General features: G+C 40.5%; 1 protein-coding gene across 1 annotated transcript; it reads right to left on the reverse strand.

Moving 5' to 3' along the window:
* Positions 1-672: 672 nt before the first annotated feature.
* Positions 673-3,800, reverse strand: LOC131126304 (aquaporin FA-CHIP-like). Its single transcript, XM_058068671.1, has 4 exons — positions 3,345-3,800; positions 2,783-2,944; positions 2,632-2,712; positions 673-2,545 (listed from the first exon to the last, which is right to left on the reverse strand). Exons 1-4 carry the CDS (start codon positions 3,699-3,701, stop codon positions 2,372-2,374), a joined length of 774 nt encoding a protein of 257 aa, XP_057924654.1. The 5' UTR covers positions 3,702-3,800; the 3' UTR covers positions 673-2,371.
* Positions 3,801-12,553: the final 8,753 nt, after the last annotated feature.

A 12,553-nucleotide genomic window follows, 5' to 3' on the forward strand; every position in this document is an offset into this window, starting at 1 on the left:
TGCTTGCCTTGAAGAACACCTTGCTCCTGTGTGGGGGGGATCCTAATGGAAGACCATTAACAACACTTCCAGCCAAAAGAAATTGCAGGCTCCCCTCCAAAAAGCCTCTTCTCCATGCAGCAAGTGAGCCAAGAAGGACGCACATGGAGAGCATGAGTCAGAGAGAGACATTTTCTCTATGTGACGTTAGTTGCCAAAGCAGGAGGCCAACAATCAGATAGGAGAGGGGATGCTTGGAGGAAAACTCAAAAGCATCGCTCCAGTGGCAATAAAAAGAAGCAAGGCTAAGTTTGTTGGGATTCATTCTGAAAAGTAGAGTAAAATGTACTTTCTGTATTTAACTAAGATATCATGCCATGAAGGCTTGATAATTAATACCTCACATCAGAGCATATCATAGCAAACCCCACATACAGTGGAACCTCTAGCACAGGGGTGTCCAAGGGCCACAAACTGAAAAATGAAAGGACGCAAGGGCCACTTTGATATTTTGTAAAGCAACACATGCACGGTGACAAAAAAGTCATGAAAAAAGCCACATTTTTGTGCGACTTTAGAGGTATATTTCTCCAAAATTGTTGTCTTATTTTAAACTGTCTGACTTTCAAGGCGCCAGTGCTCTTCCGATGAGTTCTCTAGTGATTGTGGTGAAAACAAATTAGAATAAAACAGAACTACAAGAAAATCAATTAGAATAAAAGAGAAATTCCAAATCAAAGAGTATTATGAAATGTAAAAAGTTCAAAAACCTGATGTGATGACATTAGACTGAGATATAATCATGTTCAACAAAAATGTGATTTTGTTGTAGCACAATCTGTATGAAACTGAAATTTGAGTTTACATTATAATTAAACCAAAAACAGAATATTATCACTGTTTGTCTCTTGTTCAATTCAGTTCTCTAATTTATGCAACATGGCTTTAGCAATTCATTAACAGAGTTAAGTGTCCTGTAATGGACTGTTGATTATGGCTTCATTATCATTACCACAAGGACATTTTATCAGCAGGAGATAATCAATGTAGAGCAATCTTTCAAAGACAAGCCATTCATTCTGACTTTAAGAAGCAAATATGCATATATTCACAGTTTTGCAGCCTTATATGTTAGCCTATATGACACGTTGCAACATCTGTTACAGCGTATTAATGCTTAAATAAGTTCTTTTTATATAGACACTAAAAAGCAGCCCAAACAGAAGATGTGGATCCACTTGCAGTGTATTGTAGCAATGATGGCTGCATGCAATTCACAGAGAAGGGCATGAGAAACCCCAACTGCAACTCCTCCCCCCTCTGGGGGCCCCCTAAAGGGTTAATCTGTCCATTGATAAATTTGTCCTTCCAACTGGAAATATTCCAGGAAACCATTCCAGCATAACCAACAAAAGGACTGGCCTTGGAGAGCATAACAACAACAATAACAACTGTGTGCTTTTATTCTTTAAAAACATTTCAACATACAACCCACTGGAGATAAAACGTGATAAAGGCACGTACAATACAGGTATACAAAATAAAATGGCTCAACATATAGAATACTGATAATGGGAGATGGTTTCAACACACTACTGTGTGGGGTCAAAGCCGGGTGTGCGCTTCATACAGACACAAAGACGGCAGTGATAAAAACAGTGACGTGACTACGCTAAGACCAACAGCTCTCTTTATCAAGAGTATACACAAGAGTGAATACACCAGGGGTGTCCAAACCTTTCCACTGATGAAATGATGGGGAGGGTCATTTTCATACATTTTGTGCATTACATGTAGGTGCAAAAACCGATCCAGTCAATATATAAGCTAAGCTACACTTCCGGTCAAATGGTTGTTCAGAAAAGCTAATGTTACACTAAAAAATGTGCATTTCAGAATTATACAAAAAGGCCTCCTTCAGGGACCACAAAATGAGTCAAGAATTTGAAATCTGTTTTGCAGAATGGAGGTTCATTAATTCTTGGCAGTTGGTACTAATTCCCACCAGTGTTCCAAGTTCTGGAGTACTTACTACCTCCTTTGTCTGCATAAAAACAGTGTTTGGACCACACTATGGTACTATACTCTCGTGAACATAATTTGAACAGCAATGGAAAAGAAATGCCAATGGAAGAGAGACACACCACCAGAGAAATTGCAGTGTCCTAAAACTTTTGAGTATCTGAGTATCGGTAGTGTATCTGAACAAAACAACATATTGGCTTTTTGCCTTATAGGTAATTTCTAATTATGCATTTTGTTGATAATGAATGAATTTTACTTTTAAGATATGCTGAGGGCCAATAAAAAACAAGCTACGGGCCTCAAATAGCCCTTGGGCTGCACTTTGGACACCCCTGGTACAGCCAGTGCACTTCCACTTTTACTCTTACTACTTGGTTGCCATTTCCACAGTCGCTGTATCATTAGTGACGTCGTATTCACCCACTGGCCCGCTAACTAACACTTTCATGCGCTCGGGAAAGTCCTCGAATTTGGGCGAGAGGAGGAAATCGTAGACGACGGCTGCCGCCACACCACCACACATGGGCCCCACCCAGTATACCTGTGGTAGACGGAAGGGGTGGATAACCAGGATCAATGACAAGACATGCTGAGAAGGAACACATGTGATTGTACAAACTGTTGTACCCAGTGATCTGTGAAGTCATTCATGATCAAAGCTGGTCCAAAAGTGCGTGCGGGATTGATGCCGCAGCCAGTGTAGCTGATCTGGAATCAGTAAACACTTATTAGACCGACACATGAGAAAAACAATACATGTTGGGTGTCTCCAACTCACAGCCGCTAAGTGTCCCAAACAAACGGAGAGCCCGATGGCTAAGGGTGCTGAGCCGGTGACGTCACGTCGCCTTTTATCAGTGACGGCGATGACACACAGCACGAGCTGAAACGTCGCCAGCAGCTCGATGCCCACGCCCTGGCTGGGGGTGACGCCGCTGAGCTGTGGAAAAACAAGAGGGGCGCTTAGATGTTAGAATCATCCTTTGCTGCTTCCTGTGTGACCCTTTCTACTGGCATCGGAATTGATGTGGTCTTGGCAGACATTCTATAGGGTCACACTTGTAGGAGTACACAGTGCGTGTGGGTGTGGGTGTGCATGTGTGTGTGTGTGTGTGTGGAGTGAGCAGCTATCTCTCCATACCAGCTGAGGCTGCTGATATTAGTTGCTGCAGCAGCTCAACTGAAAGTGAAGTTATACACAAACACACACACACCCACACACACACACACACACACACACACACACACACAGAGGGACTTTAGCCCTTTTTTAGCTCATGCAAATCTAACCATTAACCTTGCGTGCATTTAAGCGTAGACCAGTAACTTTTTCTACTCACAGAGTTGAGTCCCAGTGCGTTAGTGGTGTTGGGCCGTGTACCGTACAAGATCCCGCTAGCCAAGGCCGAGCCCAGCAGCTGTGCCACCACATACATGACGGCCCGGAACACGCTAATCTGGCAGCTGGCCAGCATCCCCAAAGTGACAGCAGGGTTCAGGTGGGCGCCGCTGATGTGTCCGAGACTCTGCGCCAGAGTTGCAATAGCCAACCCGAAGGCCAGCGACACCTTGACCTCCTGGCCTGGGTCGCCCGGTTTACCGATGGCCGCCGCAATGCTGAGGAAAATGAACAGTGTCATGCCCACCAGCTCGGCCAGAACGGCCCTCCAGAATTCTTTGCTTTTGATCTCCCTCATGGTGGCTGCGGGTGCGAGAAGAAAAAAAAAGGTGCCGCGCTGGAAGAGTGTGTGCACTCACCGACAAAAGCAAGCGGTGGCGTATTTAAAGGCCCCGAGGGCTGATAATGGTCAGTGGGCGGGCTTTAAAAAAAAAGCTGAAAGAGAAGGCCAAACTGAATTAATGAGAAATTGAAAAGACTTGTCTGCCTCTTTTGCTTCCTCCTCCCACCCTCATCCTGCGGCCCCTCTCCCAGTACCTCCCAGTGCCTCCCAGTGCCTCCCAGTGCACAGCTCTTTAAACTTTTAAACATTTGATAGTGACAACCCGTAATGCAACAGGTGGTCGGCTTCACACCTTTCAGTCCAAAAACACTGCAAGGTTACACGGCGGTTGGTGAAATTCCTGGCAAGTTTTGTTTGCATGATAAAATAGCAAAGACTGACTATAAACCAGTGGCAAATGTATCCGTGTGTCGTGTTTTTAGCATGGAAATCAATGTTGTGTGGAGGAACAAAAGCACTGTCACTCATTAACCATGAGGATGTCCGCTCAGTTATCATTACATCTGTTGGTGGACTCACACGACTCAGACTCGAGTCGGTCTTGAGTCAATTTTGATAACTTTGGACTCGACTTTGGTCGGTTGTCTATATGTGCCCTGTGATTGGCTGGCGACCAGTCCAGGATGTACCGCTGACAGCTCGTGAGGATAAGCGTTAGAATAGAAAATGAATGAATAAATGGACTCGACTTGACAATATAATGAGTATCGACTTGACTTGGACATCAGTGACTATTTATATACATATTTTCAGTGAATGTGTTTAGTAAAATGTGTCCCCATTCAAAGTATTCAACTAACATGAACGTTATTGTCATTTCAAATATTTTCTAAATGCTATGTCAGCACTCTTTTTCTGTGATTAAATCTTGTCTTATTTTATTTTAAAATAAAACAAACATTATTTCAGCATTTTTGCCAAAGTAATATATTGTCACATTGTTAAAATAGCATTTTATTTGGGGGGACATTTTCGCTTATGACTTGTAAAAACTAAAAAATTTGGACTAGCCTATGACCTGTCTTGACTTGACTCTTCTGTCTTTATTTGTGACTTAACTAGAGACTTGTGTTTAAAGACATGAGACTTACAAAACACTGACTGGTTCCCACCTCTGACACAAAGTGAAACTGTGATCAACTGTGAGAAATGAGCAGCCTGTTCCACCTGGACCCTGAAGAGCTCCCTAGCTAGGTAGAAAGGAGGGAGAGTGGCCACCAGACATGGAATTTAAGAAATGAATGAATACGTCATGGAATGTTTTTCTTGTTATATCAAGTGGGTCACATGTAATCAGACTATGTTTGATAAACTTGTACTCATCCGAGATAATATCGTGCCCATCCTGAACATTGAGGACACTTGGTGGTGGTTGTACTGGGAAGGGGGGGCAATGACAGATACTAGCCGTCCATTTTAAAGAGACAGATACAGTCTTCCCTAGATATTTTTTGTCTGAATGAATCATTTCTCAGCATAAAAACAGAAAAAGAGCCGTTGATGTAATAGTACAATATTCACTAGGTGTACTATAATGTTCGGTGAGACACGCGAGCGTCGGACTGGCTTTTATGTCGCCATTTGAATGATCTCACATCAAGGGCAATAATCCCTAATAAAAATATGTAAGATGAAACACAACTGACATCACTTCCTGTCCGCCATTCATTTGTCTCCTTTGGAACACGTTTATAACAAGTCATATTTATATCTTAAATGGCTTATTTGCTGTTATTATGTCTACTGTATTGAGTAATATGTATATGTATATATATTGTGAAAGTGACTATGGGGTGCTATTTCATGTCTAAGGAGCTCTAACAATGTTACCAAAACATATTTAGAAGGTTGTAACAAGAAAATGTTTTGATACAATCAACTTGTTATGATATAATATGCACTCAAAACCTGCAGGGTTAAAAGTTAATATATTAGTGTAAGTGCATAGTGTAATGGAAATACATATACAAGCCAAACAAGCAGTGTGAATTATGTAGACGTGACTTGGAGAAACGACTTCTCTGACAACAAGCCTGATCAACCCAACAGCCTGCGGAAAATCAATCATCTTAAATGATTATTCGTTAATAGTGAGTACTTATACATTACGTATTTAGGGCTTGTGCTTCTATCCATTTAGCTTGTTAACATCCATCATCACAAATGAATAATATTCATTGAAGACAGTGGTGGAGGATTCTGGAGCTGGATTTTTATCTAATCATTACGACAGTCACTTTTATTGTAAATGTTGATCCAAAATTGCCAGAAAACATCAACGCCAGGCAAGCAGGGGGGTTTGTAGGGGGAGGAGCGTAACATACAGTGTCATCTACACGCAACTGCATAATCCAGGCTTTATTAGAGTGTAACAAATACACATTTTTATGAGCATAACAATTGTCTCAGAATGATCTACTGTAGTAAGAATTATATTTTTTTGGAGGAACACACACATACTGCAGCTGCATTTGTCAATATGAAGTCTAAAAGATCAGTTCAGATGTTTAAAAGCTACGGTAAATAATGAAAATGGTTTCAATAAACTGAGATGAGTAGATGATCTTTGGGCATCCTATACAGATGGATGCAGGAGCACTTCCTTGACTAGAGTTTTCCAGCACCAACTATCGAAAAAAAGCAAGCTCTGACCTGGAAAGTCACCACTTGGAAGAGTTTGGAAAGGCAGGAAAAAATATGGGCGGGAAGAGTGACTAAACGGCCCCGATGGCAACATTCACGGGTCAAGTGCCACTTGGTTTGGCAGACTGTGATCTGAGGTGATGGTTGGCCTTAGAAGGGTCACAAATATGAACTGATTCATTCTGTTTGCATCTTGCACAAAAAAAAAAACATTTTTGCTGCTACTTTTCACAGAGGGATAGGATTAAATTGTTTGAGACACTCGGGCCGCTGGCAGAGGAATGCGGAAAACTCTTTAAACATTCTAAACACGACAAGACGCTAGGTGTGAGTGATTTACATGAAAGATGAAATGCTCCTTTTCAACATGTTGGCCTAATGGAAGTGGAACAGTACCGTCATGTTGAGCGGAGGTCAAGGTCTCTGTTGGATATCATTAACACATGAACCATTTGGTATTTGGGGTGGGAGGTTGTGTGCAAAGGACTAGTTTTAGAAGCTTATAAAATGACACATCACCTACCCCTTCAGTCATCAGATCACATATGATATGATGGCAAAGTGAAGCTTGCTTTGGTCTGAGTGAACAGACCAAAGGGTTCAAGGCAGAGGAGGAACACTCGGAAATCCAGTGACCCGCAAAACCGCCTGTGACAAGCAGGGACTCATTTTGCTAATTGCTCAAATGTATTCCCCCGGCCAGGAGGCGTATAACAACAAATATATTGGCTCATGTTGGGAAAAATAAACCACAGACAATATCAAGAATGTATGTACAGTATGGCTAAATGTATGGAAAACAGATTCTTGCTCACCTTGTTGCTCAAAAATCATCAGAGTTAGTATAAAGTTTTCCAAGTGTGAGATGTGCCACAGGCAGCTTAAAGAAAAAAATGTTTCAAACCAGCGGAATTAAATTAAATTATGTCAAAGGCAAAATTAATTGATAAGCAGAGTCTGGAATGAGAAGAAAAGTCCACAAAATCACACATCCCATTTTTACCCATTTTGCCCCTTGTTCCTGGTGCCCTCCCGTTTTCATACTTTCCTGTATTTTAACCCCCGTGCAATAAAAGATAATCTTCTCGGGTTTGCTGGAGCAGCACAGCTGGCGCTTAGCAACACTTACAGTAGCAGTCCCCTGTTAGGATGCAAGGCAATTTCTGATGTGATCGGAATTTACTTTATTTTTCATGATCATTTCCCTTATTATGGCTGCACGGCGCTTGAGTGGTTAGCACGCAGGCCTCACAGCTGGAGACGCCAGTTCAATTCCACCCTCGGCCATCTCTGTGTGGAGTTTGCATGTTCTCCCCGTGCATGCGTGGGTTTTCTCCGGGTACTCCGGTTTCCTCCCACATTCCAAAAACATGCTAGGTTAATTGGCGACTCCAAATTGTCCATAGGTATGAATGTGAGTGTGAATGGTTGTTTGTCTATATGTGCCCTGTGATTGGCTGGTGACCAGTCCAGGGTGTACCCCGCCTCTCACCCGAAGACAGCTGGGATAGGCTCCAGCACCCCCGCGACCCTCGTGAGGATAAGCAGTTGAAAATGAATTTCCCTTATTTTAAAACGGAAATGCTGACTGGTATATTCAAAATATGAAGAATAAAATATTATTTATTTCCATAGCTTAACAACAGACTTTAATTATGGATGTAAGATTAGTTTCCTTGATTTTTTTATGTGTGCCTGTATCATTTGCCCAACATACTGTATCGTCAGGATTTAAAAAAATGTATGGGAACTACTACTTTTGTTCCTAAATGAGAAGAAATAGTGAATTAATCGCCGTATTGGCTGCATAGCAAAAGATGGAGGACTAATTTGAAAAGTGAAAAGGACAAAAGAGAAAAAAAAGACAAAATGAAAAATATTTAAATCACCATTTCTGGTAAGTGTGCAATGACAGCATTGAATTTTGAACAGCACAACACTGTGATTCAAAATTCAGTGTAAATAGTATTTTATTTTGCAGAGTCACACTTTTTTTTTCCATAGTCCTGCGATAGTTACCAGATAGTTACTTTATAGCGAAGTATATACAGTATATAATGTACTGCCTTGAAATTAAACGAGGGTTGTGATTGTTGTTTTGTATCAGCCACTGACTTATTAAATACACACCTACTGTATGATTTTCATTTGAAGGACTTTTTGAAAGGCATCATGTCACATAATCAAAAGGGTCTGAAGGGTTGATAACATTCTGACCTTTATTAAACAGATACCTTTTTATTGTATCTACATATTAAAAAAAAAAAAACTTCTTTAGCTTTAATTAATTTTCTTATTCCCAAAATAGTGTGTTTATAATACTGTATGTTTGGGAATATCAACAGTTCACTGATGAATGGAGTGAAAAAAGACCCCACAGAGGATGAATTTACGATCTTCAAGCGAGTCTAGATGCTGTCTGAGAGGGCTTGAACTCTGTTTTGCCTGCAGTTGGCTTGACAGTAGCCTTTCCGAAGACAATAGAATCATCCAGAGACTACACACATGTTTAACTTTGTGATGGATCCTCTTCCTGGCGGTGCTGCCTTTGGTCCAAGGAAGAGACAGGTGAATTATGGCAAGTTACTACGACTTCTGCGTCATTTCACTCTACTCTGGAAAAGATCCAAGCCTTAATGTTTTGTTGTGGTTTGAAGTATCAGGAATTCTGCTTTTCACGAATAAAAATAGGCTATGAACTTGTTTATTCTGGGAGCATCCTCAAGGAAGAGCATATTTCCTCACCTCTCCACATCATTCTAGCAACACTTTTTTTGTGAACTGAGCTGAATACCGCTTTACTATTCAAGGTCTCAGCCAGGATAAGAGAACTAAATCTCTTCAGTGGATCAAAGGACTTGACATAGAATCAAGAGTTTTACAATAGCTGGACCAGAATTCAAGGTTCTTATCGGCTGAGTCTTAAACATTAACCAATGTGTCTTTGAAGGGATTTTGCACTTAAAATGAAGCCTCGTCTGTTTGAAGGCTTCTGGAACATTAATAACTCGTTCCTAAAATATCAAGACTTTACATCTGCAGGACTACCAACTCACAGGGGGGCTTTCATAGGAGGGATCCCCCATCTGGCAATTGTTACATGTGCCTATTTATTAGCATCGTAAAATGCTGCAGCTCTACAAAAAGTAATATAAAAAACATTTGTGAAAAGGCTAGCCATGGGTCTGAGACACCATGACAACAGCCAGCTTCACAGACTGTCATGTTTTGGGCTTCTCCTTTGCGAGGTCACCGCGGAGACCCTGCTGAGCGTCCGGGGGGCTCATTGTCACCAAATTCCCAATCGGCTTAGCACAATTAACACCACGGAGGCCGGAATATGTTTCTTCCAAGTTTTTACGATGTTTTCACACGTCATAAAATCCCACTGCGCTGCATAGTATCACCACGTCACAACAATGAGATAATAAAAAGGAGTTGTTGCAAGATAACAACTGTGATTAGGTTTTTATGGCAAATTGCCATCCCCAAGGATCCTAGGATAAGATTAACCTCTTTGGAATTAAAAATATTTTATAAAAGAATAAAAAACTATATGCCAACTGATAAGCAAGGACTTTGTTCTGTCATTTGGTTATCCAGGCCAGTTTTAACTAGGCTTGTCAGGACACAATAGAAAAACAAAATCACATGTATACATGGGACTTCATTTCAATTGATTTAATTTAGCAATCTCTCCTTAACCATACAAATAAATGCCAATTTCTACGTCAGCAGCTGTCATATCCATGACTAGTTTCCCCATTTAGTGCATTTATTTTATTTATTAGTTATTTTAACCACTGGTTAACTCTTAACTAGTGGTTCAATTCTTAACCCAAAGCATTGTTAGCATTGTTAGCAAAGCATTGTTAGTCCTGATGCACTTGACATAAAAATGTTCAAATTGTATTCTGCAACAAATGAAACTAAATGTTCTCTGAATTAACCAGAAATTTATGAATGACAATTAAATACAAATATTTTGCTGCACAATCTGTTATAGTTTAGAAATATACAGTAAGTCAGTTCGCCTTCAAAGTAAGAGTCTTAGGGTTCAACCTAATATTGGTGCCAAGATGACAATAGATATAATAGCTCTTACTTTACAAAGGACATGTGAACAATATTTATCAGATGTATGTTTTATTTGTGGCTGCACAACGGATGAGTGGTTAGCACGCAGGCCTCACAGCTAGGAAACCTGAGTTCAATTCCACCCTCGGCCATCTCTGTGTGGAGTTTGCATGATCTCCCCATGCATGCGTGGGTTTTGACTTGACTTACATTGTTAACGTCATTCTTGTAACTTGAAAAGTGTCTTCAACGATACATTTATTGCCAGAATTAAAGTGACAAAGACACTTTGATGATAGAACGCAAACAAATGTGTTAAAAAAAAAACATGTAGAGATGTATTTATTCCATGGTGCGGTCAGTTCTGTACATACGTCAGGGGGATGGAGGTGTGTGTGTGAATAAGCTTTGATGCCCTCTGACAGGATGCGAGTGTACATCTGCCGTCATGTGTCGGTTACGGGGAGGGAAAAAAAACAAGAAGGACTGTCTATCAGCAAGCTCCACACAAAAGAGCATCATGTGACAAAAAGAGACAGGAAGTAATAAACCAGCAAGTGTCAACAATTTAAGCAAACCACTGGATGATGACCACAATTCATTATATACAATACAAAAAATAGTTTTATTTGGATGAATATGGATTTAGTACAAAATAATTAATATTTGTGTATTCCTAATAATATATTAGGTTTATTTTTATTATTATTTGATTAAAAAAACAAACAAACAATATGTAATTAATTAAGCGCTCGGAGTTTGAATCTCCACTAGTAAGCATCATTGGTATTCGTCAGGAAATGCATCCAGAATATAAAGTTCTCAAGTCAAAATCCGTATGCGGATCAGGAAATCCGTAATCACAAAAAAGGTGAAAGAAACATTCATTCATTCATTCATTTTCTACCGCTTATCCTCACGAGGGTCACGGGGAATGCTGGAGCCTATCCCAGCTGTCTTCGGGTGAGAGGCGGGGTACACCCTGGACTGGTGGCCAGCCAAACACAGGGCACATATAGACAAACAACCATTCACACTCACATTCATACCTATGGACAATTTGGAGTCGCCAATTAGCCTAGCATGTTTTTGGAATGTGGGAGGAAACCGGAGTACCCGGAGAAAACCCACGCATGCACGGGGAGAACATGCAAACTCCACACAGAGATGGTCGAGGGTGGACTTGAACTAGCTGTGTGGCCTGCGCGAAAACCACTCACCGTGCAGCCCCAATTTGTAATTTCATATGAATTAATACTAAATAATTTGAACATGATATATTTTTGGTTTATTATTATTACAAATTCTTTGAATGTTTTGATTTAACTTTGAGGATTCTGTTTGTTTAAAATGAGTCAGCTGTGAACTAGTTTGTCTAATCTGTGTGTGAAGAGGACTTTGAGGTTGTTCTGATGATTAAGGATAATGAAGTCATTTTGCCCATTAAATCTAAATCTAATGCGGTCCAGTAAAAGAGTAGTTTTGAAAAGATGTGACGGTGTTTGGAATGTATTCATTTAATGGTCAGCTTATTATTGAGGTTCTTGTCACTGCACCGCATTCTTTCTATTATTCAACAATTAAGTTAAAAAAAATCAACTTTATTCCACCTCGTTACTTCAACTAATCCACTGTATTCACAAATATTCATCTTGATGCTTTTTGAGCCGGAAGCAGAGAATCTCCATGAGATAGCATTTTAGTGAGTGTGAGGGGGGGAAATGAACAACAAAAAAAGACAATATGAGGAAGATGTTAATGATCAAATTGCACAATAGCGTATCACGTCAGAGCGTCATCCCATTGATTCCTCTTTTTCCCGACAGGGGATATCAAAGCGGAATATATTGGTGCCAAAACAAGCAGAATGCTTTTATTGATGGAACCTAGCTCATCACGAATTCAGTTTTGAAAAATTTACTTGCACATCTGCACAAATGCGATGGAAAACAAATAGACCCGAATAATGACGGCTAGGATGAAGGATTGTTTGTACTGGCTCTACACCATCAACGCCCTAGACAGGCTGCGGCGTCACCTTTGGCCTGAATGGTGTAATACTGTGTTACAAATGAGTTGCAGTGTTT

This window comes from Doryrhamphus excisus, chromosome 3 (genome assembly GCF_030265055.1).
Source record: "Doryrhamphus excisus isolate RoL2022-K1 chromosome 3, RoL_Dexc_1.0, whole genome shotgun sequence".
NCBI classification, from domain to species: domain Eukaryota; kingdom Metazoa; phylum Chordata; class Actinopteri; order Syngnathiformes; family Syngnathidae; genus Doryrhamphus; species Doryrhamphus excisus.